This window comes from Bufo gargarizans, chromosome 7 (assembly GCF_014858855.1).
Source record: "Bufo gargarizans isolate SCDJY-AF-19 chromosome 7, ASM1485885v1, whole genome shotgun sequence".
Taxonomy (NCBI): domain Eukaryota; kingdom Metazoa; phylum Chordata; class Amphibia; order Anura; family Bufonidae; genus Bufo; species Bufo gargarizans.
In genome coordinates this window covers 25,580,352-25,605,176 of record NC_058086.1, presented here as the reverse complement: position 1 = coordinate 25,605,176, position 24,825 = coordinate 25,580,352, and the positions used below count along the sequence as shown (strand labels likewise).

Genomic DNA, 24,825 nt, shown 5'->3' with positions numbered 1-24,825 from the left:
TTATTTCCCATTAGGGTGCACCATGCCTTACCATCCCTTCCGGAGAGCAGCGAAACATGGTGACACATTGATGGTATCTTGGGGCCACCCCAATCCAGGTCACTGAATTACTACACCACATGGGTCACTTAGTAGCTGCAGAGACTTCCATGGCGGTAAAGTTTCAGAAACCTCCAGTATCAAAGGTGAATTGGCTATGTTACGCCCCCTTCAGTCAACGAGACTGTCAACCTATGTGCTCCCATCCATGCTATCTTCTTAGCTATCCCTTTAAAGGGAGCCTGTCAGCAGGAAATACCATTAAACCAGGCTCAATGGGGGTCGTTTACTGTGTTTTTGAATAAAGTAGCAAGACCTCGTTTACGATTTTCTAAACGCCCGTGCAACATATTTTGTCACAAGCAGTGTTTTTACGTTGTCCTCTCCACTGGTGAATGGGGGCCATGACAGGGGCCAGGTCTGGTCCATCGGCCCCGGCAAATACATTTACGCTTGGAAACAGACATAAATGACAGTCAGGGACTGAAGTAATTTTCAGTCTAGGCACCCGGACTGCCAGAGGATGAGCCTAATGTATGACGAGGTGTGCGCCTTGTCGTTATTAGGCTCATTCTCCGGTAGCGAAGGGGCTATCCCAGACCCCCAATGTCTTGCAGGGCTAGCTCAGATGAATGTAATGATGCCTTTCACTTATTTATTCTGTAGAAAAAGTACTTTTCATTCATACACAGATGAGCAGTTAAGTGCACTGAGGGCGGGCCCAAGTCAACCTGTGCACTTACTCCTCCTGCTTCCTCTGAAAGTCCCTCCCTCTCCTTTTTGATGGACAGGGCCAGGTTCCTGCATGGTCATCTCGCATACTCCGTTAATCAAGAATTAGAGGGAGGAGCTAACAGAGGAAGCAGGAGGAACAAGGTTGTACAGAGTGGTTGGACCCACCCCTGAGGAACTGCTCATTTGCATATGGGTTTAAAGCAGTTTTTCTCCAGAATGAAGCAATGGATCGCTAATTGAAAGGCATCATTACATTCAGCTGAGCTACCCTATGCGGCAGTGTGCCTGGTTTATCCCTTTAAGCAATACTTAGTAGGCTGTGACTGTGACCAATATGGCTGCCATTTCAGCTCCCAAAAGGGTTGTCACCCAGCTTTCTCTGACTGGTAAATTTGTGGATTATATAGTGGGCTAACCCTGCAGTAGAATTTGACATATTTGCCGTTCAGGTGTGTGGAAAACCTTGATGACAGTCTCTATGGACATATTGGTGGTCAGCCATCTTTTCGAGGACATATAGTTACTGGTTCGGGCGTGCCTTTAGTTTCTGGAAAGGAAGTAGCCGCCCCCACCGGCAGCCATATTGGTGGTCACGTGACTTTCTTTCCTGTCACCCAATACACGGTGTCCTCCATTTTCCTCTCAGAGTCCAATCACAGAGACAGTCCCCTCCCTCTCAAATCTTTGCCTAAAAACAAGGAATGCTGGGAAGTCTAGATCAGTGGTGACATCAGCGAGGGAGGAAGTAGCTAGCTTCTCCACCTGCTTAGGTCATAGTTGCCAACTGTCTCGAATTTGGTGGAACTATCCCTGATTTTTGGCAAATTCGCAATGTCCCAGGCCAAAAACGGGCGTGGTTAGCACAATCTCCGCCCATAAATGGGTGTTCGCGGGTGGGGTCGGGACATTCCCAGAGGTGGGACTTATATGTCCTGATTTTACCAACTGAAACGTTGGTAAGTATGTTAGGTCAATATGGCTGAGGTAAAATAGGGGCTCCTCGTCAGATCCCAGTCCCACCCTGTGTAGGATTCGGTTACAGTTTTGCACAAATTTCGGGAGAAAATTCGGAGAAAATTAATTGAATGCGTTAAAGGCACAACGTACCGGTTATTATAATGACGGCGGGCAGCATGGTGGACGGGACGGGTGCAGTTCTCAGCGGCAGCCTAGGGGAACGCTTCGTGTTATTTCAGTCAGGACGAGTTTGTAAAAGCCGTGTCCACTTCAGTAAATATGGCAGCGCTGAAAGAAAGATGGAATTAATTGTAAATTTGGCTCCGGCGACCGGCACGGTCTGCGGGGGAAATATTTTTCTGTTGCTGTTTTTGTACTGGCTGAGACCCAGGTATAAACTCTAAAAACAGGCAGTTGTCACCCATAGCAGCCAATCAGGTTGCAGTATCTTTTTTTAGGAGATGGGGGGGGGGGGGGTAGAATGAAAATTGTCATCGCATGGGTTGCCATCTCCCCGGGCAACCGCTGCCCTGTCGTCCACTATAAGCCTTGTATGTATGATGTCTCTGTTGCCCTGGCAACAAAACACAACTCACTAGTGCAGTTTAGAAAATGAAAGCGAAACTCTGATTGGTTGCTATGGGCAACAAGGATATGGCTATGTGAAGCCAATTCCCCTAAATTTATCAGCGTGGAAATTGTTGCCCACCAGAGGATAGGTCATAAGTATTTGTCTTGGGAAAACCCCTTTAAGGGGCACCTGTCAGCATGATCAACTCCATCACACCAGTCATACTGCCTGGTAAGGTTGATCCTGCTGATTAAAATGATACCTGTATTGTAAAGATCAGTTGCACTAATTCCCAAGGCAGGTGCTTTTTAAGGACTAACTGTTGTTTTAGTCTTTTTTTTTTATAAATAAGTAGAAAAAGTGAAGATAAGAAACTTTGTAATATATCTTATTGCAGAAAAATTCCTCTTTCTCCACTTATCAGTCACATCATCCCCTCATACCACCATCTAGACTGATCACTCACTCTCAATTCACTACTAACTTCCGTCCTCAATGAACACAGGTTAGGGCTCGCTAAGAGATCAGGTTGCAGTTGCTGTCTGGGGAGGGGAGGTGGGAGCTGCTAGAGGCAGAGAAATACACAAAAGCGGAGTTGCTTCTAGTAAGGCTACCTGAACATGTCGTGTGTCTGCTGTGGATTTTCCAAGGTGTATTACCATGCAAGCTATGTAGAAATTGACCTGCAGTGCTGATTTTTTATTTTTTTTATCCACTGGATGTCAATTTCTGCTACAGATTTTTGCTGTAGAGTTCACCCTTTTAAGTGTAGAGTGATGAAATAGGGATTGTACTGCTGATATGCAGTAAAAAGTGCTGCTGGATTTGCAACAGAAGCACCCACCCCAAATATGCAGGTTCTTTAAGTATTCTATAGCACCCCAGAGCTGGATTCACCGCTACACTTCATAGTATTGTTGTATAATGTTCTCCATGCTGCTCCTGGGAGATGGGGGGGGGGGGGGGCTACAAAGAGATAGGGGAGCAGGATCTCTTTTCTGTGCAGTGCATAGGAGACTTCATAGAAGCTAGCCTACACCCCAGTGCTGGATTCACAGCTACACTGCTTAGTACAGCATGTCAAGTTCTGCTACAGATTTTCACTGTAGATTTCTCCCCTTAAAGTGTAGAGTGATGAAATTGGGATTGTACTGCTGATATGCAGTATAATGTGCTTTCCGAATTTGCAGCAGAAGCACCCACCCCAAATGTGCAGATTATTTAAGTATTCTATAGCACCCCAGAGCTGGATTCACCGCTACACTTCTCAGTATTGTTGTATAATGTTCTCCATGCTGCTCCGGGGAGATGGGGTGCTACAAATGAGATAGGGGAGCAGTGTATGGGAGACATCATAGCAGCTAGCCTACACCCACCAGCTCAAGCAAGACACAATTAAATATGGAGCCTGCAGAGAGAAAAGACACAATTAAATATGGAGCCGGCAGAGAGAAAAACTAGTGAAAATGCAGAATACAAGTCATGTAATGGTCAGATAAAGTGTTATAACTCATGTACACACATAACAGCCAATCCTGAAGTCACCTGAAACAAGAACAGGTAGTAAATTCAGTTTGCCTGCTACCACCACTAGGGGGAGCTCCCATTAAAAGCATTAAAAAATCCACATACAGTGAGCACTCTCTAGTGGTGGCTGAATGAGTATGATCATTAAACTCTGCTTCTCATAGAGGACTCGGAGGGGGGTTTCCAATTCCCAGGAATGCAATGCAAGGGAACAATGTCAGTGTAAACAGAGCATTAGTGACAGTAGTAATGGGTGAGGGGCTGAGGTTTTTAGGTGGAGTTCTCCTTTAACACTCATCATTCATGAGTCTGGAGAAATTATTGCAGGCAGCAGTAAATATTAATGTGTTGTTCCCTGACATGGGACACGATCTTCTGTTCTGTCTCTGACTTTTAGCTGCCAACCAACTGTTCCTAATTTTCATCACCGCCTCGGGTCTTCAAGAATTCCTTTGGAAAATGTTTGTCCCTGGCAGTGTCACTAGAAGAATCCTAGTTCTCCTTCCAGAATACTACTTCACCCTTTTAAGTGTAGAGTGATAAAATGGGGATTGTACTGCTGATATGCAGTAAAAAGTGCTGCTGGATTTGCAACAGAAGCACCCACCCAAAATATGCAGGTTCTTTGAGTATTCTATAGCACCCCAGAGCTAGATTCACCGCTACACTTCATAGTATTGTTGTATAATGTTCTCCATGCTGCTCCTGGGAGATGGGGGTGCAACAAAGAGATAGGGGAGCAGGATCTCCTTTCTGTGCAGTGCATAGGAGACTTCATAGAAGCTAGCCTACACCCCAGTGCTGGATTCACAGCTACACTGCTTAGTACAGCATGTCAAGTTCTGCTACAGATTTTCACTGTAGAGTTCTACCCTTAAAGTGTAGAGTGATGAGATTGGGATTGTATTGCTGATATGCAGTAAAATGTGCTTCCGAATTTGCAGCAGAAGCACCCACCCCAAATGTGCAGTTTCTTTAAGTATCCTATAGCACCCCAGAGCTGGATTCACGGCTACACTTCTCAGTATTGTTGTATAATATTCTCCATGCTGCTCCGGGGATATGGGGGTGCTACAAAGAGATAGGGGAGCAGTATATGGGAGACATCATAGCAGCTAGCCTACACCCACCAGCTCAAGCAAGACTCACAATTAAATATGGAGCCTGCAGAGAGAAAAACTAGTGAAAATGCAGAATACAAGTCATGTAATGGTCAGATAAAGTGTTATAACTCATGTACACACATAACAGCCAATCCTGAAGTCACCTGAAACAAGAACAGGTAGTAAATTCAGTTTGCCTGCTACCACCACTAGGGGGAGCTCCCATTAAAAGCATTAAAAAATCCACATACAGTGAGCGCTCTCTAGTGGTGGCTGAATGAGTATGATCATTAAACTCTGCTTCTCATAGAGGACTCGGAGGGGGGTTTCCAATTCCCAGGAATGCAATGCAAGGGAACAATGTCAGTGTGAACAGAGCATTAGTGACAGTAGTAATGGGTGGGGGGCTGAGGTTTTTAGGTGGAGTTCTCCTTTAACACTTATCATTCATGAGTCTGGAGAAATTATTGCAGGCAGCAGTAAATATTAATGTGTTGTTCCCCTGACATGGGACACGATCTTCTGTTCTGTCTCTGACTTTTAGCTGCCAACCAACTGTTCCTAATTTTCATCACCGCCTCGGGTCTTCAAGAATTCCTTTGGAAAATGTTTGTCCCTGGCAGTGTCACTAGAAGAATCCTAGTTCTCCTTCCAGAATACTACTTCCCTCCTCGCTGGCGGATATCCTAGGATATCTGCGCTCACATGATTTCATGTATCAGAATATATATATTCGAGACAGCAGGTGAGAGGACGAGGATATCTAGAATATTCCGAATAAACCGTGCAAGTATCGGGGTCTACGACCTGTGACTAACAGCTGTCAGAACATTCCATGAAAGATACAAAGTAGGTAAATAGATAGACAGATATTACATAGATGTTTAGATATATAGATATTAGGTAGATGATAGATAGATCGATAGATCATTTCAGAATTGGGGGCTATCACTCCAAGACACAAGGCCAATGTCTTGCTAGCTATAACGCCCAAAAAAGTTTGGAGTAATGCATCAGTTTTAGAGGATAGATAATTATATAGATAGATATTAGATAGATAGATAGATAGAGAGATAGATTATAGATAGATAGGAGATAGATAGACTGTGTGTTTGGTTGGGGCTCCAACCAAAGGTTATCTGAGTATCTATGTTACGTGAAATAGTTTCAAGGTGTTACCCCAATTTAGTTCTATGGAAAGTGCGAAAAAAGAATGATTTTTCTGTATCAATTACTAGTAATAAGATAGATAGATGATTATTGGAAGCGGTCTATGTCTCTGGTGGTCCTGGCACTTACCAGCTGGCAGTGTGGCAGGTTTGGGGTCCCGGCTGTCAGCCCCCCATGTGCTCGCTCCCTTCAGGCTGCTTCATCGGAGTCGTAAGTTATTTCTAGCCAAAGTCTTGTGTCAGAGGAAAGTTCTGTGATTGAGGAGGAGGAGATTTTCCGCACACTGGGCCCTGACTGCAGACACCGCCAGTAACTGTACATACAAAGCCGGAGTGTTCCCAGCGCTGATGTGAGGGTGGTACTAATCCCGCAGGCACTCAGGTTACACTCCCATTATACACACTGGTATGACACTGACATGTTGTGCGGTGCCCCCCGGGACTGATGTCACTGACTGCATTCTGGGTATATACTGTATATATATAGTAATGCCCCCCCCCTCTCCCCATTGTAACAATAATACAGATGTAGGAAGGTGGAGGGGCACAGACTCATCTGCCATGAAAGGGGCCGCCTTGTGGTGGTGGTTGTGTAGATGCCCGCATGTATCACCCTCATCATTGTGCCTGGCTGCAGGTCTCTCATATAAAAAGGGATTTTGTCCCCCGAAACACAATATGATGAGATTTATTTAAAGGGGTTCTCCCATGATTAATCAGACATTACATAGCACATGACAATCTCTTTCTAACAAAGCCAGAACCAGCCCTCAGATGGATATCAAGCTGGCAGCTCAGAGAGTGTGTCCTTTCTGGTGCAGCTCTCACTCTATCACAGCTCAGGGGTCATGTCCTTTCTGCTGCAGATCTCTCCCTGTTACAGTACAGGTGCGTGTACTTTCTGTTGCAGCTCTCCCTATAACAGCTCAGGGGGGTTTCCCTTTCTCAGGGGTCTGTCCTTTCTGCTGCAGCTCTTTCCCTATAACAGTCCAGGGTTGTGCCTTTTATCAGCAGGTGTGTCCTGTCTGCTGCAGCTCTCTCTCTCTCTATCACAGCTCACGGAAATGTCCCTTCTGCTGCAGACTTCTCCCTGTCACAGTTCAGGGGCGTGTTACTTTCTATTGCAGCTGTCCCTATAACAGCTCAGGGGATGTGCCTTTTCTCAGGAGGTGTGTCCTGTCTGCTGCAGCTCTCTCTATCTATCTATCTCAGCCCAGGGGCATCTCCTTTCTGCTGCACATCTCTCCCTGTAACAGTTCAGGGGCATGTCCTTTCTGTTGCAACTCTCCCTATAACAGCTCAGGGGATGTGCCTTTTCTCAGGAGGTGTGTCCTGTCTGCTGCAGCTCTCTCTCTCTCTATCTATCTATCTCAGCCCAGGGGCATCTCCTTTCTGCTGCAGATCTCTCCCTGTAACAGTTCAGGGGCATGTCCTTTCTGTTGCAACTCTCCTTATAACAGCTCAGGGGGTTTGCCCTTTCTCAGGGGATGTGTCCTTTCTGCTGCAGCTCTCTTCCAATCATATCTTGGGGGGGGGGGGGGCTTTTCTGCAGCAGCTCTCTCCCTATCTTCACAGCTTAGGGGTTGTATCCTTTCTGCTGCAGCTTTCTCCCTGTGTCCAGCATTGAATCCTATAAAAATCTCTAACTGATTTGGTGAAGACATTCTGCAGCAAGTGTTGTGTATATCACAATGTTCTGCAGAAGCTGAGGTGTGTATTATGAGGTTCTGCAGCAAGTGTTGTGTATATCACAATGTTCTGCAGCAGCTGAGGTGTGTATTGTAATGTTCTGCAGCAGCTGAGTTGTGTATTATGAGGTTCTGCAGCAGCTGAGGTGTGTATTATGAGGTTCTGCAGCAGCTGAGGTGTGTATTATGAGGTTCTGCAGCAGCTGAGGTGTGTATTCTGATGTTCTGCAGCAGTTGATGTGTGGATTATGAGGTTGTGCAGCAGCTTAGGTGTGTATTATGAGGTTCTGCAGCAGCTGAAGTGTGTATTCTGAGGTTCTGCAGCAGCTGAGGTGTGTATTATGAGGTTCTGCAGCAGCTGAGGTGTGTATTATGAGGTTCTGCAGCAGCTGAGGTGTGTATTTTGAGGTTCTGCAGCAGGTGAGGTGTGTATTATGAGGTTCTGCAGCAGCTGAGGTGTATATTATGAGGTTCTGCAGCAGCTGAGGTGTGTATTATGAGGTTCTGCAGCAGCTGAGGTGTATATTATGAGGTTCTGCAGCAGCTGAGGTGTATATTATGAGGTTCTGCAGCAGCTGAGGTGTGTATTATGAGGTTCTGCAGCAGCTGATATATATATATATTGATATTTCATTTACAGGAAGAGATCAGCAGTACCCGGCGTCGCTTTTCTCTGTATAATCGATTAGTGATATCATGATGTCTCATGCTCCAGTTACATCCTGAGCTGCATTTACAGACCTGCTGCTCCCGGGCTGCAGAGCCTCACGTTTCTCTACTGTATCTATAGTGCAGTCTTTGCTGTGGTGTTTTTATTTCAGCTGCTGTACATTCATCCAGGATAGAGCAGAAATCCCCCACAATGCACTGCAACGTGTTATTGGGCATCGGCCTGAAATAACGGCAGCGTCCGTGTCAGTAAACGTCCAGTGTTGCTGCCTATTATTAGCAGAGCACACACTGCCTCCTACTGGTGAGGAGCCCGCAGTACACACACCTGAGCCAGGAGGAGACTCGCTTGTTACAGGAATATTCCTCAGCATAGACCATGAATGTTTGATCGGTCCGACGTTTCGGGACCCCCCGGCGATCAGCACAATGAAGGGGCCACGTTGCTCCTCTTCAGTCTACATAGGAGCTTGTCACATTAACTTTCAAACTCCAGTGAGAAAGGCCGACCCTTAGTCATGTGTTTTTCTGGACAGAGTGACAACCCATATGACCCCTGTTTTAGTCTCCATACAAGTTGTTACACATTTTTTTCCTTAAAGGGGTTTGGAGAATACCTTTGTTTGTCCAACAAGAATAAGTAGATGAAAGCTATCCAGCTGCTGAAGCCTCCAGTGATCGGCTGTGATCGCCGGAGAAACCTGGAAGTGTTCAGCTCCCCCTGCAGCTCCCCTACAGGCAGAATGAGGTATTACACGCTTCTCACAACCTCCTATTTTCCAGGGAATATTTTGGGGAAATAATTGAAATTAGTTCATAAGTTCAGTTCATAAGGAAAGGACACAGAGAGAAGTTTTGCATGATATATTTTAATACATCCGCATGACGTGTACAAACATAGCAAACCTCCACTGGAATGTCAGGTTTTGGGCTGTGGTGTTCGTTACAGTGTGTCAGGATACATGGGAGCGCTTCTATCCATGAAGGACACTTATCTTGACGTTGCGTTCTCCATACTTGTAACTACTAGGCCTATACCTAGTGTTATACAGACGTGGACAAAATTGTTGGTACCCTTTGGTCAATGAAAGAAAAAGTCACAATGGTCACAGAAATAACTTTAATCTGACAAAAGTAATAATAAATTAAAATTCTATAAATGTTAACCAATGAAAGTCAGACATTGTTTTTCAACCATGCTTCAACAGAATTATGTAAAAAAATAAACTCATGAAACAGGCATGGACAAAAATGATGGTACCCCTAGAAAACACAGAACATAATGTGACCAAAGGGACATGTTAATTCAAGGTGTGTCCACTAATTAGCATCACAGGTGTCTACAACCTTGTAATCAGCCATTGGGCCTATATATATGGCTCCAGGTAATCACTGTGTTGTTTGGTGATATGGTGTGTACCACACTCGACATGGACCAGAGGAAGCAAAGGAAAGAGCTGTCTCAAGAGATCAGAAAGAAAATTATAGACAAGCATGTTAAAGGTAAAGGCTATAAGACCATCTCCAAGCAACTAGATGTTCCTGTGAGTACAGTTGCACATATTATTCATAAGTTTAAGATCCATGGGACTGTAGCCAACCTCCCTGGACGTGGCCGCAGGAGGAAAATTGATGACAAATCTAAGAGACGGATAATCCGAATGGTAACAAAAGAGCCTAGAAAGACTTCTAAAGAGATTCAAGGTGAACTTCATGCTCAAGGAACATCAGTGTCAGATCGCACCATCCGTCGTTGTTTGAGCCAAAGTGGACTACATGGGAGACGACCAAGGAGGACACCATTGTTGAAAACGAATCATAAAAAAGCAAGACTGGAATATGCCAAACTACATGTTGACAAGCCACAAAGCTTCTGGGAGAATGTCCTGTGGACAGATGAGACAAAAATCGAAGTTTTTGCCAAGGCACATCAGCTGTATGTTCACAGACGAAAAAATGAAGCATATCAAGAAAAGAACACTGTCCCTACTGTGAAACATGGAGGAGGCTCTGTTATGTTCTGGGGCTGCTTTGCTGCGTCTGGCACAGGGTGTCTTGAATCTGTGCAGGGTACAATGAAATCTCAAGACTATCAAGGAATTCTAGAGAGAAATGTACTAGCCAGTGTCAGAAAGCTTGGTCTCAGTCGCAGGTCATGGGTCTTGCAACAGGACAATGACCCAAAACACACCGCTAAAAACACCCAAGAATGGCTAAGAGGAAAAAATTGGACTATTCTAAAGTGGCCTTCTATGAGCCCTGACCTCAATCCTATTGAGCATCTTTGGAAGGAGCTGAAACATGCAGTCTGGAAAAGGCACCCTTCAAACCGGACACAACTGGAGCAGTTTGCTCATGAGGAGTGGGCCAAAATACCTGCTGAGAGGTGCAGATGTCTCATTGACAGTTACAGGAAGCGTTTGATTGCAGTGATTGCCTCAAAAGGTTGCGCAACAAAATATTAAGTTAGGGGTACCATCATTTTTGTCCATGCCTGTTTCATGAGTTTATTTTTTTACATAATTCTGTTGAAGCATGGTTGAAAAACAATGTCTGACTTTCATTGGTTAACATTTATAGAATTTTAATTTATTATTACTTTTGTCAGATTAAAGTTATTTCTGTGACCATTGTGACTTTTTCTTTCATTGACCAAAGGGTACCAACAATTTTGTCCACGTCTGTATAATCTTGTCGTCATGATTTCTGTTACATCTGTTTCCGAGAAAGCTGGGTGACAATAAATATGGCTGCCCACACAGACCCCCTATGGGAGAGGTAATGGCGGCCATATTGGTTGTCACTCAGCTTTCCCACCTTTACCGTAAGAAAGAGGCATGGTGTTCCTCTGAGGGCTCACCGCTGTATCTATCCATCTTGGGAGGTGGGTGAATGATGTGTCTGATGATGGGAGTAGTTGTTAACAAGTCGAATATATGACGGATCTTTCTCTGATGTCCTCGAGAAGACCGGAGGTTTTATTCTCCAGCTCCTGAAGTTGTAATATTTTTGACTTAATCTCTTCTTCATTAGATTTAAACTTTTCCTCCAGACCTGAAACATAGAAGAAGTAAATGAGGTCAGTGCGAGCTAAGACTACGGGGCTCCCATGGTTACTTCCTGCTAAAGGGGTTCTCCACTTTGGACAAGTTATCAGAAGGGTTGCCAACAATAATCTGTTCCCAGGGTGTCCTGCAGCTTGTACCAGGATTGATCAGCTGTGATCAGTGGTGGAACCTGACACCATTGTTCAATTTCTCTACAGTGCCTCCACAGGAGAAATAAGGTATTACACATTTTTCACTTGGATTCCTGAGTAATGTATGGACATACTCGGTCCTCCAGACATGATTGTAGCTAATTACTAGGATGGTGGACCCTAGGGTCCAGCTAATAACCCAGATTCAGTTCTCACCCTAACCAGGATAATGTGATCTGTGGATGTATGGAGACTGAGATAAACTGAACCTGGATTGTTATAAAACTTTCTTCTTAAAGGGTATGTCCACCTTTTTCAATTAATTATTTCCTGCCTCACTTCATTTAAAATGAAGCAATCCTGCAGATCCATTTGATACAAAATTTCTTATTGTTTTGTGTATACAGCTACTCTGTAGACCATTGTGTCGCCATGGTTACAGACTACAAACAAACCTTGTGTAGTCTGATCCAGCAGTTCTGGGTTACTTTACTTCCGCTAGTCTCTCTTTTACTGTTTTTAGGTCAGATAGAAGGATCAGACTACACAGGATTTGGGCTCATGCCATATGTAGGTCCGCAAAAAATACAGATGATGTCCGTGTGCAGTCAGTTTTTTGTGGATAGAACAGTACTAACCTTGTCTGTGATGCGCACAATAATAGGACATGTTCTATTACTTTGCGGAATGGACATACGAAAACCGGATGCACACAGAGTAATTTCCATGTTTTTTTTTGTGTGGATCCATTGAAATGAATGTCAGCAAAAAAAAAAACGGAACAGGCACGGAAAGAAAATGTGTTTGTGTGCATGAGCCCTTTGTTTGTAGTCTGCCCTACAGGTAGGGAACAGGCATATCGGGGGGTAGCTATAGCGGGTGCAGAGTCACATTTGAGCCATGGTGTCTGAGGGGGCCTAAAGTCTCCTCCGCCACCTAAGAAGACACCAGTTTCATAAATGGCACTTGGTAGGTGAGAACCTGTTCCAGATTTTGCACTTGGGCCCTGGAAGCCTCCTGGGAACCCCATGGTGGTCACTCACCGTCCAGCTTTTCCTTCGCATCAGTTGCTTTCTTCAGTAAATCCTGAGCTTCGTCTGTGATGCGCTTCACCTTCTGCATGGCTGTCCCCGATGACGTGTCCACTCCTCCAACCTTGTCCTTCAGCTCCTGATATTTCTTCTTAACTTCATCCATCTCCTAGAAAATCAGAAAGGAGGGATGAATAGGCAGAAGAAGACAGATCGGGTCATTGCAGGTTCTTCTCACATCTTCAGGAGCAGACTTGGCAATGCCTGAGGTCCTGGCCACCCATGGAGGACAGTGGTGGACCTCACTTATAGCTGTTATTGGAACTTAAGACTTTATGTTCACTGGTCTATGAGCAGACTAGCTCACATTAAATGGGGTTTTCCAAGGTTTCTAAAAGAAATAACTGATTTTATTTTTTTTGAAAACAGCGCCACACCTGTGCACAGGCTGTTACTGGTGTTGCAGATCCGCTCCATTTACTTCAATGGAGCCAAGCTGCAATATCAGACAGAACCCATAGACTAGTTTCTAGAAAAAAAAAACAGCCTTGGTTTTCTAATACTGGACAACCCTTTTAAGAGTTTGCGACCATAGGGCGGCACATAGTGCCAACAACTCTGTACTATAAAGCCGTGGGAACTATAGATGGCGCCGTACACGCTCTGTGCAGATGGCTGTGCAGTGTATGCGAGACCTGATAAATCGGATTTCCTTGGGAGACTCACTATCTGAAGTGGTACAAACCAGGGGACCCCTAGAAGTGACAAGTTTAACGTGGTTGTCCCCCAAAAATATTCTACATTTTTCAAAACCTGCACCTGGATCTGAATACTTTTGTATTTGCATGTAATTAACAAATTTGTGCAGCCACCGAGTTATTTACTGAAATCTTTCTGTACAGCGCCACCTGCTGTTAACTCTTTTTCTAATTCCGCTGTCCTGCTCGCTGAGATGGAAGCGCATGCTCAGCTCCATCCTTCAACTGCAGTAAAAAGGACACACCCCCTGAGAGTGCACGCCCGCTAAGCTGCCATCTTGAAATAAATCTAATGAATGAGGAGATCTTTGGATCCATGTGAGGGTTGGTTCTGAGTTTGTTATAAAGTGACTGTCATGTACCGGTTCTGAAATCCGTTCACGCTTCGTTTACTGGTAAAAGGTGAATTGCGTTGTGGATTCCGTTACCACGGACCATAACGCAATTCTATGACGGAATGCCTTTAGAGGCATTTCGTTATTCATTTCGCCATAATAGAAGTCTATGGGCTGCAAAACGGATCTAAGAGGACTCCCCTGCATAACGGAAACGGAACGGATCTTTTAATCTCCCTATAATATTAAATAAATGTATTAGTTTTAAGTAATATTGCACATAGTTTGCTTTATATTTATACCTTAGCAGATACATCATACTTTATGCTCCATTCACACCCAAAGCTGCATCCAACACATCCTTCTGGTCCAGGCACCACACAGTGAATGACAGGGCCATGACTAAACTCTTAGGCTTGTTGCAGGTGGAAGTCAGAAGTCATCTGAATGCAGCTCTGGATGTGACTGGAGAAGAAGATATGATGTACCACAAGATGGGTAAAGAAACGTATGTGCACGTTCAGATCTTTGTGTTATAAATTGAGTTTTTACCCCTTCAAGTCCGTCGGTGGTGGTGAGCGCTTTGTTCGCCATTTCGCTGGCTTCTGTGGCCAACCCTCTGTTGGCCTCCACTTTCTTAATTAATTCTTCCACTTCCTTCGACAGATTTCCCAAGCGATTCATGATGAACATCTCCGTCTCCTCCACTGCGGCCATTTTGTTCTTGGACTGAAAGCAGAAACATGTAACGCATCGCTATACCATATGGCGTCATGCGTTTTAGGCAGAAGAGGTAGCAGTTGGAAGAAAGTAACAAGTCTGCTTGTAACCATGGAGACACATAGATCTACATAGGGGCTGTAGACACAATGTGTAAAACTGCCTCATTTTTGTTTTGTTGGAGCAGTAAATAAATGTAACAGGGGAGGAAAACCTGGAGAACTGCCCGATGTATAATTATATAAAGAATATGTTACTGTAATACCCCGAAAACTGTGTGTGTGTGTGGGGGGGGGGGGGGGGTATTGTCAACGTGGCACTAAAATTCCAGTGTCAGAAGAAGCCAAATGATTGCACCATGATGATAGTTCCGACCTGCAGATATGTCCTGTTATTAGTCTCTGCTCAAGACCAGTCCAATGACAACAAACCAGCAACTGCAAGTAACTGGGATAACAGGAATCCAACACTAAGCCCCGGATACTTGTGCTCCTAGACCTGACCCCATGTATATATCAAGAAAGATAGATAGATAGATATGAGATGGATAGATAGATATGAGATAAATAAAAGGATGAATAGATAGATATTACATAGATATATGATAGATTGATCTTCACCTTTTCCACGCTGTTCTTCAGCCTGTTTACAATCTGCTTGACATCATTTACAGCTTTCTCTGCGGCCTTTGCTTTGTCCCCGGCTTCATCCACAAGGATTTTGGCCTCAGCGATGTTCTCGCTCACCCCATCAGCCCGTTCCCTGTGTGGATAGAAAGATGAAGTACTGGCAGGGAGGAACCATATGTACTGGGCTTATATGATACCAGTAAGGACTAGCACTTTACATTCTGGTTTATTGCAATACTGATGGTTTCTAAGACTTCTGAATAGAAAATTCGGGTGATTACACGACTATAGCTACTGTTCAGGGGCCTGGGAAAGCTGGATGACAGCGCTGTATATATTCCGGGCCTTTTATGATGGCCACACCTAGTGCAAGCGTAACCTAAATATACTGGTCTGTAGTAATACAACTGCAAATAGGGTCCTTATGGTCAAGTTCGCAACTTCCAGTGTACCCTCTAAGCCTTTTTAGCTAGTGAGCAGGACACTTTAGGACCTGTATCCCTAGAGGTCTAGGGGTGTGAAGGGGTAATGTCGTTATCCCCGGTAATCTTGGGCAGTGAAGGGGCAAATGTCTATATGCCTGATGGTCTAGGAAGGTAAAGTGCTTAATGGCTATATGCCTGGTGGTTTATGTCAGTGAGAGGGATAATGTCTATATTCCTGGTGGTCTAGGGCAGTGAAAGGAGTTAATATCAGTATACCTTGCAGTCTAGGAAGTTCAAGGCATTACTGTATTTTTCACCCCATAAGATGCATTCCCCCCTCCCCCCCCAAAATGGGGGTGAAATGTCCCAGCGTCTTATGGAGCGAATACTAATGAGCGCTTCCATTAGTATTGGAGGACCAGGAAGCGGTGAAGACTCTGTACTCACCGCTTCCCGGTCCTCTGCAGTCGACTGTGCTGTGGCAGCGCACAGCATGAGGGCGCTCTATGACCTCACGCTATGCACAGCCGACGGCAGAAGGAAGAAGATCGCTGGAGGTGAGGAATGGCGGCGTCCGGAGCAGGAGAGTTTTTTTTTTTTTTTTTTTTTTTTTTTTTTTTATGTGATATGAGGCTGGGGGGGCTGATGATGAAAGGCATGGGGGCTGATCTAAGTTCTGATCTGGAGTCCTATTTTTGGGGGGGCTCTTATCTGAGGTCTGATTGGGGGTCATTTACATTGGGGTCTGATTGGGAGTCTGATGTGAGGTCTTATTGGGGACTTATTAACATTGGGGGGTCTGATTGGGGCTGTCAGCTGAGGTCTGATTAACATTGGGCGTCTGATTTCATTAAGGTCTAATGAAAAATATTTTTTTTCCTATTGTCCTCCTCTAAAACCTAGGTGCATCTTATAGGGTGAAAAATACGGCGATTCCAATATCTTTGATCATCTCAAGCAGTGAAGGGGTTAATGTAAAGATCTGTGTGAGGCATGGCAGTCTATGGCAGTGAAGGGGTAGATTACAGTATCTCTAGTGGTCTAGGGCAGTGAATAGGGCTAATTACAGTATCTCTGATGGTCTAGGGCAGTGAGGGGGTTAATTAGATTATCCCTGAATTTGGAAATTCTTGATCTTGGTTTGGAGAGAGAAAAACCAATCCTGGTTACATAAGTAATAGGAGTTTACAGGGGGGAACTGTGTGACCTGTCCTCAGCTCAGTTACAAGTGTCCCTGAGCGCGGCGTTTGTCAAATCTGTAAAATAATAAGCAGCTCGTACTGTAAGTACTCAGGGGAACTTGTGTGGATACATCTGGAATGTACACCGAGGCCCTCTGTACCCAGTGGCTTCACAGTTAATTTTGCAGTCCGTAAAAATAATCAACACTCCCTGGGTGAAAGGTTCATCAAAAATTCCCAAAAAGTATATCAGAGTCTTAGAAATAAACTGCTCCACTGCTGGAAAAAATTCTAGGTATTTTCCAAAACTGAACTTTCCACTGGGGATTTCTCACAAATTTTGAAAAGGTGGAGTTTGATGTCATGAACCAACACCAGCCAGGGGCCCTACGTTACTCTTCGAAAAGGACCCCCCTTTGTTCTAAATACACCATTGCTTGCAATTCGGACATTTGTCAGCAGGGCTAGGCTGACCATATAATCTAACATCACTTACCTGGCTTCGTTGGCTTGTTGTAGTAGGTCTTTGGCTTTGGCTAGGTCCTCAGAAGTAGTATTGATGATCGCATCCACCCCACTGAGGTTACCGATGGTCTCCTTGATTTGCATGAGTAGTGTGGCGATATCATTGGGGCTGGCGGGAAGAGAGATCTTCAGCACCTGTGTGGCCACGTACTCAATGCTCTCTGGGTCGGCTCCTTCCTCTATAGACAGAAACCAAGTGATCAGCTACAAAATTTTAATTTGGATGCCTTCTACTTTTCCAATATTTTTTTATCTCAATATACAAGAAGGTGCATTCTTACCAGTCAGGAAGTCTTTAATCTTGCCAATAAAAGTTCTTAATTTCTCGGTGGAGTCTTCAATCCGTCTCTTTGTGTCCTTGGCTTTGCTCAGTGTGGACTCACTTTGTAACTTTGCTTCTTGCGCAATTCCCTGAACAGCTTGAATCTGTGGGGACAGTAAACATGTGGAGCTTACATGGTCAATGCCAATCAGAAGCACATAAAGCACCAGTAGGCAGCATTTAATGTCTCCATATGACCATTAGAATTATTATTAAGGGTAAAAATGTCCACGTACCTTCTGCGAGATGTCATTGAGTTGATTCGCCATGGTTTCCAGGTCCTGTCTTACATCCTGTGCGGTCATTAGGGCCTTGGCTGAGATAGGCACTGCTCCATTACAGTTTTCTCCACCACATTTCCTTAGGCCTTGGTCATCTCTGCAGTTTGCTCCACCGCAGGGAGACTCTTCACAGGGTTTGTCCCCAGGGGCACCACAAATCTTCCAAATAAGATACCCAAATTTAGTCACGTGACCCCTAATTAGGACACAAGCTACTTATGACTGTTCGCGAGTTTTGCAAGATATGCTTCTTGTGACTGTAATGGAAAGTGTTCTACCAGAAACGGTCTCACCCTTGGCATGGTTTGTGCATATTGGACAATGAATTTGGTGTTCACAGTTTAGCTTTGCTCTTTTTTAAATTTCTAGGCTTGGCCTATGTCTTTTCTCTTCATTCATGGACAACCATAATAAATTCAAAGAGACAACCTATCTTAACACCATTTGTGGAGCTCAGATAAGTTCCACTTGGAAGACCAGCCTAGTGTAGAAGAGCCGTACACGGTGCCTAAGGTGTATTATGGTCAGGGACCAACCATTAATGTAAAGATTTACACCGATCAACCATAGAATAAAACACATGCCTAATATTGTGTAGGCCCTCGGAGTCGTCATGCCTCCCTAACAGCTCTGACCTGTTGAGATAATACCGGTGTCCAGCATTCATTTTTTCAGCAGTTTTCTCTATAGTAGCTCTTCTGAAGGATTGGACCAGGTGGGCTTGCCTTTACTCCTCATGCATCAATGAGCCTTGGGTGCCCATAACCACATCGCAATCATGAGTTATCCTTCCTTGGACCACTTTTGGTAGGTTCTAAGCACTACATATCAGAGATGTAATGACCTAGTCGTCAAGAGATCACAATTTGGCCCTTGTCAGAGCCCTTGTGCTTACGCTTATGCTCATTTTTCTGCTTCACACTAAACTTCAAGACCTGACTGATCATTTGTTATTCCTGACACCTGTCAGTGGATTTAATGTCAAGTGTATGTGGTGAGGAACCTAGAGCAAATCCACCCTATGACCATGTACAGTACATCAGTTCTCATTACCTTCTTGTTGATCTGAAAGACATTTAGATCCTTAACTTTCTTCTGAATTTCCTTGAGGGATGTCCTCTGCGCGGTCATATTCCTCCGGTAGCTTTCCATATTGTCCTTCAAAAGTCTCTCTGTCTCCATCCGTGTCTCTCTGCATTGGAATACGGGGCTTCCATCTCCATATACCGAACCATTGACCACCTTCTCAGCATCTATAGACTGTAGGTAGGACCTCAGGATATTGTTGTAGGTCTCTGCAAATTAGAGAAACAAACTGGTCACAGATCTTATCGGTTTAGTACAAGGCAAGAATGGAGAATACAGCCATTTCTAATGTGTCATAATCTGTTTTTATTGACCGTGTTTGTCCAAGGCACAGATCGTCCCATGTGGAACTACCTTGGAGATATAAGATGGTAGCTCCATGGCAAGCATCAAGCGTGGGGTCTGAAGCATAGAGGGGGCAGCTTGTTTTCTATCTTTCTCCTAGGAGATAACAATGGCTTGACCCTTTCTCATGTCTATAGAGAGTATATAGGGGATTGAAAATAATTGGTCTTGGGCAGGGGTGGTCTTCTGAAAGAGGTAGTCTTCAGGACATGTTCTGATCAAATTATCAGTGGTCTCACATAGACCTTAATTTTACATCTGTTCTTTGTTTTTATGGTAATATGAAGTCAGGTATCCAGGAAGGTAACAAGTAACCATAGGGCCTCATAACAAAAAAGGGCCCCACTCCACAAGCCACCATCAGAAGTGAGTGTGTTCAAGAATTTCAACCTCTCTAGTTTCCTTTCACCCTTTTTGTGGTCTCCATACCACTATCTGCAACATCCCTCTCCTGTTCTAAGTCTCCTTTAACAACAAAGTTGGGGCCCCTGAGTTGTTAGGCCCCACGCTGGAAGTTGCAACCATAGAGTTGTTGGCACTGCAAGGTTTGGTTAAAACGGTTTTCAGGGACTGCAAAACTGCCATGCTATTCTTCGGATAGGCCATCACTATTAGTAGTACCTCCACTGATCATCTAACTCTACTGTTTACCTGGCTTAGCGCCAGTGTTTTTGTAGTGGTTGTGCCTGGTACTGCAGCTCAGTTCCATGCTGATTTGCAGTGAGCTGCAATACCAGGAACCTCCACAACCAAATGTCTGGAGCTGTTCCTGGTAAGCAACGAAGTGGACGTAAAGCTTGGCCAATCAGTAGGGGCCTGATCTGATATTGATGACCTATCCCAAGTACTATAGTCTCGGGAACCCCCTGACATGCTCATCTCTTTACCATTGAAGCCTGAAGCTGCTATCGCTTCTATCTGAGTTTTCAGAATGTGCACGGTGTCATTGACCAGGATCAGGTCCAGAGTCAGCTTCTCCAGTTTTCCTTTTTGCTTTCGGTCTTTGCTCTGAGTCTCATTCATTTTTTTCTCTTGAGAATGGAGCTGGTAGGAGAGCTGAGCCACCTCCGTCCTGGAGAGAGGAGGAAAACAAAGCGTTAGACGGCCGGATTAACGCCCCGCCATCACAAGCGCTCAGCTATAAATAGTGCTGCCGCTCACCGCCATTATAAACAGAGGACGTCTATATTTAACTCTGTCCTAATGCCATGCTGAGCCTTCCTGTCCCCGAGAGGATGACTAATGATGGCCTCCCACAGATTAGATGCCATTATTAAACATGGAATAGGAGGGGTGAATTCCGTACTTTTTAGCCCCAGCATTGTGTGCTGATTTGTTTCATGACATAGCTTTAGTGTGGGTTTTCTGATGTGGAGCTTCAAATCCAAATCCACAAAAGGGTATGCTCACTGCGTACTGGTTTATTATTGAGTTCAATGTATTCACAGTATGCAGTAAGCTCCTGAGCTCCCCCTAGTGGTGACTGTGGGCATTTCATCATTTAACGTTGACTAGGCAGGGGGTTTGGAGCTCTGTTATTAGAAAAATGAAGCTCCAACCACAATAAAGATATAGTAAGAAATTAATCAGGACAAAATTTGGCCATTCAGTGACAGCAAGCAGAGATCTTGAACATGGTGAGGAATTAAATGGCAAAATATATTAGAAATGTTGTACCTTATTTTGTTCACCAGTTTGTTCATCTGCTCCAGCATGCGTGTCCCCTCGACGCCTCCGTCTCCGATGATCTGTTTCACGCTCCGCAGTTTATCGTCCAGTTCTCGGATGAGGCTGGAGCTGATCTCCGGAGCTTCTCCTCCTTCCTGCAGGTCGGACACCTTCTTCTGGATGCCTCGGAGCTGGCTCTGGAGCTGGCTGATTATACTGTCCCACTGATAGAAGCATTGGTGGCAGGCGGAGCACCTGGGGAAGTTGTCCCGGAAACCCCTGGCACATTGGTTGCACCGCCGCCCGGTGAACCCTTCCCGGCATCGGCACACACCACTCAGGTGGTCGCACTGCTGGATCTCAGAGCCATATGCGTCACAGTTACAAGCTGAGGAGGAAAACAGGTAAGACTCTCATCAGCCTTATGGACAAGTGGCAAGTAAATGAGTAATGCCTCCCCTCCCCCATTGCTGTATCTATATCCTTAAAGGCTATGTACACCTTTGGGACAAAGTTTTTTATGATTGCATTTTACCCATTTTGGGCTAAAAATCTTTTTTTTTTTAATTGGTCTTTATAAAAAATGTTCAGCCATTTTTTAGTTACAGGGGTTAACAAATCAGTCTCTATGCCTCATAAACACTTATTTAGCCCACATTCTTATCAGTTTGATAAGAGTTTAGCTATAATAAATTTTTACTGTCAGGAGATCAAAGATAAGGTTTCATATGGGCCGTCATCTGACAGGACTGAGAACTCTGGAAGGAGACTGATTGTTTAACCCCTGTCTCTAAAAAATGGCTGAACATTTTTAATAAAAAATATTTTTAGCCCAAAATGAGTAAAATGTAATCAAAGATGTCCATAGCCTTAGGCTAGGTCTACACGACGACATTTGTCGCACCAATGTCGTGCAACAATTTTTATAATGATAGTCTATGGTGTCGCACTGCGACATGCGACATGCCGCGACTGCGACACGACAGTTGCAAAAAATCCATTCGAGATGAATTTTTCTGTATCACAGTCGCAGCATGTCGCATTGCAACACCATAGACTACCGTTATAAAAATTGTCGCGCGACATTGATGCGACAAAATGTCGCGCGACAAATGTCTCAGTGTAGTTGTGCCCTATCTGTTGCGCGACACATGTCGTCGTGAAGACCTAGCCTTACTCTAGCGGTTACAGCAGCAACATAGTCTATCATTGGTTAAAGAAGGCAGCACTGCTATAACTGCAATGTGACATTTAGGGGTCCCCAGGAGCTTGAAGGGATTTTCTGGACTCAGGATATTGATGCACAAGAGTCGGACCCCCCCATCGTTTTGATACTGATAGCCTATCCCGAATATAGGCCACCAGTATCCAGATCCTAGAAAACCCCTTTAAGTTACACCTCTGCTCCTTGCAGCTAATCATGGCAGAGGACTTATCAGTAGGGGGCGCTGCATTAATGAAATTAGTGGGATTAGGGTTAGGACTTGCAATAAAATATCCCGCGGTCATCGTACCTTCACATTTCCGCTGTGGGTCTCCCCAGTAATTTTCTTGGCAATGAGATGCAGACTCTGCCTCCAAAACCCGGCCGACAATAACACTGGCCTGTGTACTGAAGGAGGCAAAGTAGACAGGCTCAAAATCTAATGTTTTACAAATGCACTTTGTGTATATCTAGTAAAGTAGACTCTTAATAATGTACATGTTTATAGCAGTTGGAGCTCAGTTTCTCTAATACAGAGCTCCAAATCTCCTGCATTGACATAAATGATAAAATTCCGTCCTACCTGAAGCCACCACTAGAGGGAGCTTAGTTCAATTTATCAACAGTATGCAGTAATCTCCTAAGCTCCCCCTAGTGGTGGCTGCAGGCAGACAGAATTGAAGACACCTCAGCGTTCATTTGCCTTCTGGATGCGGCAGCTACCCCCCTCTGGACTCTCTTAAATCTCAATATATGTGTGGGTCCCAGACGTAGGACATTTGAAAGGCGCTGGGCCCATTTGATAGCACTTGTTATACCTCCAATGCAAATTTGAGATCATTCAAAATATTTTTTTTAAATTAATGACCCACATTTTCCAAAAGTACAGGACCCCTTTAAAAGGCATGTCTCATCATAGGAAAATCCCATGCAGTCCCTGAGAAGATCAGCTGATGGCCCCATGTCCTACTTCGAGCACCTGCAAACAGCTGATTTTGCTGGGGGAAGCAGTGGTCAGGTTAATGGCCGTCCTTGTAATTTAAGAGCAGCTTGAGTCCACCATTCTGGCTTATAGAGAGTGTCAAAAGCATGGGACCCCCTCCCCCTCGTTGAGGTCCATATGTTGTGCCAGGGCACATGGAAAGGGGTTGTCATGATGAGACAACCCCTTTAAGTGCCCATCCGGTGCCATGGAGACTCACCACATTGCAGTCCTGTCTCAAGGAATGGCTGGGAACACAGGCACAAGGCTCGCAGCCTAAATCTGCTCCAAAGTTCCAGAAGTTAGATGCACATTGGTCGCAGTTCTTGCCAACGACGTGTGCCCGGCAGGGGCAGTGTCCGGTCGCTCTGTCGCAGTAGCAGGTGTCTCTGGAGCAGTGCGATTGCAGCGTACCCAGCTCATTGCACGTACAGCCTGTAATAAAAGAAGATGTGCAGTCCGGGTACGTAGCAGGCACAATGGATGCCACGGAGGTTTAATCTAGCTACGTACGGCGGCAGTTGCGCAGGATGGCGCTCCCAAAGTAACCGGCTTTGCACTCTCCGCAGTGATGCCCGTCTGTATTGTACAGGCATTTCAAGCACATGCCCGTCCGGGAGTCACATGACTCAGGGTCCGTGGGGTCGATGTTGTTGTTGCACTGGCAGGGGCGACACTTCGCCCCCATCTCGGTCAGGGTTCCCAAAGTATCCAGGGGAGCAACTGTCACACCGCGAACCTGATCAACAAGATATCGTGCATTAGAATATTCCGCTAAGGCAATCGCCACCCTTTGTCATCACATATGTTTTCAGTCCAGTTGCTTTGTTTCCTTGACACAGAGCTCCAAATTCCCAGCATAGACGCAGCTTCAACTGGTAATACGCTGACTATCTAGAGCCACCACTAGAGGGAGCTCTCTGCCCTGCTGGTTTATTATTGCAGTGAGCTCCCTCTAGTGGTGGCTTTAGTTACCAGAATATTATCTTTGATTCTATGGCCATGCAGGGGATTTGTATTTATGTATCAGAAAATCAGCGCTATGATCACTATAAAGGTATATTAATAAACTAATTAGCTCAAATTTATTTTAAAAAAAAGGGGGCTTAAAGGGCATCTGTCAGCAGATTTGACACCGGCTGACCTGTTACATGTGCGCTTGGCAGCTGAAGGCATCTGTGTTGGTCCCATGTTCATATGTGCCCGCATAGCTGAGAAAAATGATGTTTTAGTATATGCAAATAAGACGCTAGGAGCAACGGGGGCGTTGCCATTGCACCTAGAGGCTCTGCTGTCTCTGCAACTGCCAGGCCCTCTGCACTTTGATTGACAGGACCAGGCAGTGTAAATATCATCACACTTTACCCTGTCCATCAAGGCGGCATTTGCAGAGAGAGCTGAGCTTCTAGGTGTAATGGTAACGCCCCCGTTGCTCCTAGAGGCTCATTTGCATATATTAAAACATCATATTTCTCAGCAGTGCGGTCACATAGGAACATGGAACCAACACAGATGCCTTCAGCTACCAAGTGCACATGGAACAGAGGTCAGCCGGTGTCATAGGTACAAAACTGCTGACAGATGCCCTTTAAAGCCCGTGGCAGAAAGGAGCTGGTCCCACAAGTGGGAAATGCACCTATCTCCACAATAGGGCCCTCGAAGTGACGGAATATACA

General features: G+C 44.9%; 2 protein-coding genes and 1 long non-coding RNA gene across 6 annotated transcripts in view; 1 reads left to right on the top strand and 2 right to left on the bottom strand.

Annotated features, from left to right (window-relative positions):
• Positions 1-6,530, bottom strand: part of LAMB2 (laminin subunit beta 2) — a 68,896-nt gene extending 62,366 nt beyond the window's left edge. For 2 of the 3 annotated variants that reach the window (XM_044302232.1, XM_044302233.1), the window contains exons 1-2: positions 6,232-6,530; positions 1,882-2,019 (exon numbers count right to left, since the gene is read on the bottom strand). In XM_044302232.1, coding sequence (XP_044158167.1) covers positions 1,882-1,909 — 28 coding nt within the window. In that variant the 5' untranslated portion in view covers positions 1,910-2,019; positions 6,232-6,530. The remainder of the gene's footprint in view (positions 1-1,881; positions 2,020-6,231) is intronic. The other variant, XM_044302234.1, reaches the window with a different exon arrangement.
• LOC122944032 overlaps positions 1-14,820 on the top strand; it is a 94,328-nt gene extending 79,508 nt beyond the window's left edge. For both annotated transcript variants that reach the window (XR_006390922.1, XR_006390923.1), the window contains exon 5: positions 14,448-14,820. This is a non-coding gene — a long non-coding RNA (uncharacterized LOC122944032). The remainder of the gene's footprint in view (positions 1-14,447) is intronic.
• The window catches only part of LOC122944030 (laminin subunit beta-2-like), a 49,165-nt gene continuing 35,482 nt past the window's right edge, over positions 11,143-24,825 (bottom strand). Inside the window, 15 exon segments of the mRNA XM_044302231.1 lie at positions 11,143-11,512; positions 12,701-12,857; positions 14,334-14,510; positions 15,122-15,263; positions 17,233-17,440; positions 17,543-17,687; positions 17,820-18,023; positions 18,918-19,159; positions 20,183-20,367; positions 20,973-21,351; positions 22,478-22,526; positions 22,528-22,575; positions 23,370-23,584; positions 23,663-23,825; positions 23,827-23,888. Coding sequence (XP_044158166.1) covers positions 11,379-11,512; positions 12,701-12,857; positions 14,334-14,510; positions 15,122-15,263; positions 17,233-17,440; positions 17,543-17,687; positions 17,820-18,023; positions 18,918-19,159; positions 20,183-20,367; positions 20,973-21,351; positions 22,478-22,526; positions 22,528-22,575; positions 23,370-23,584; positions 23,663-23,825; positions 23,827-23,888 — 2,510 coding nt within the window. The 3' untranslated portion in view covers positions 11,143-11,378.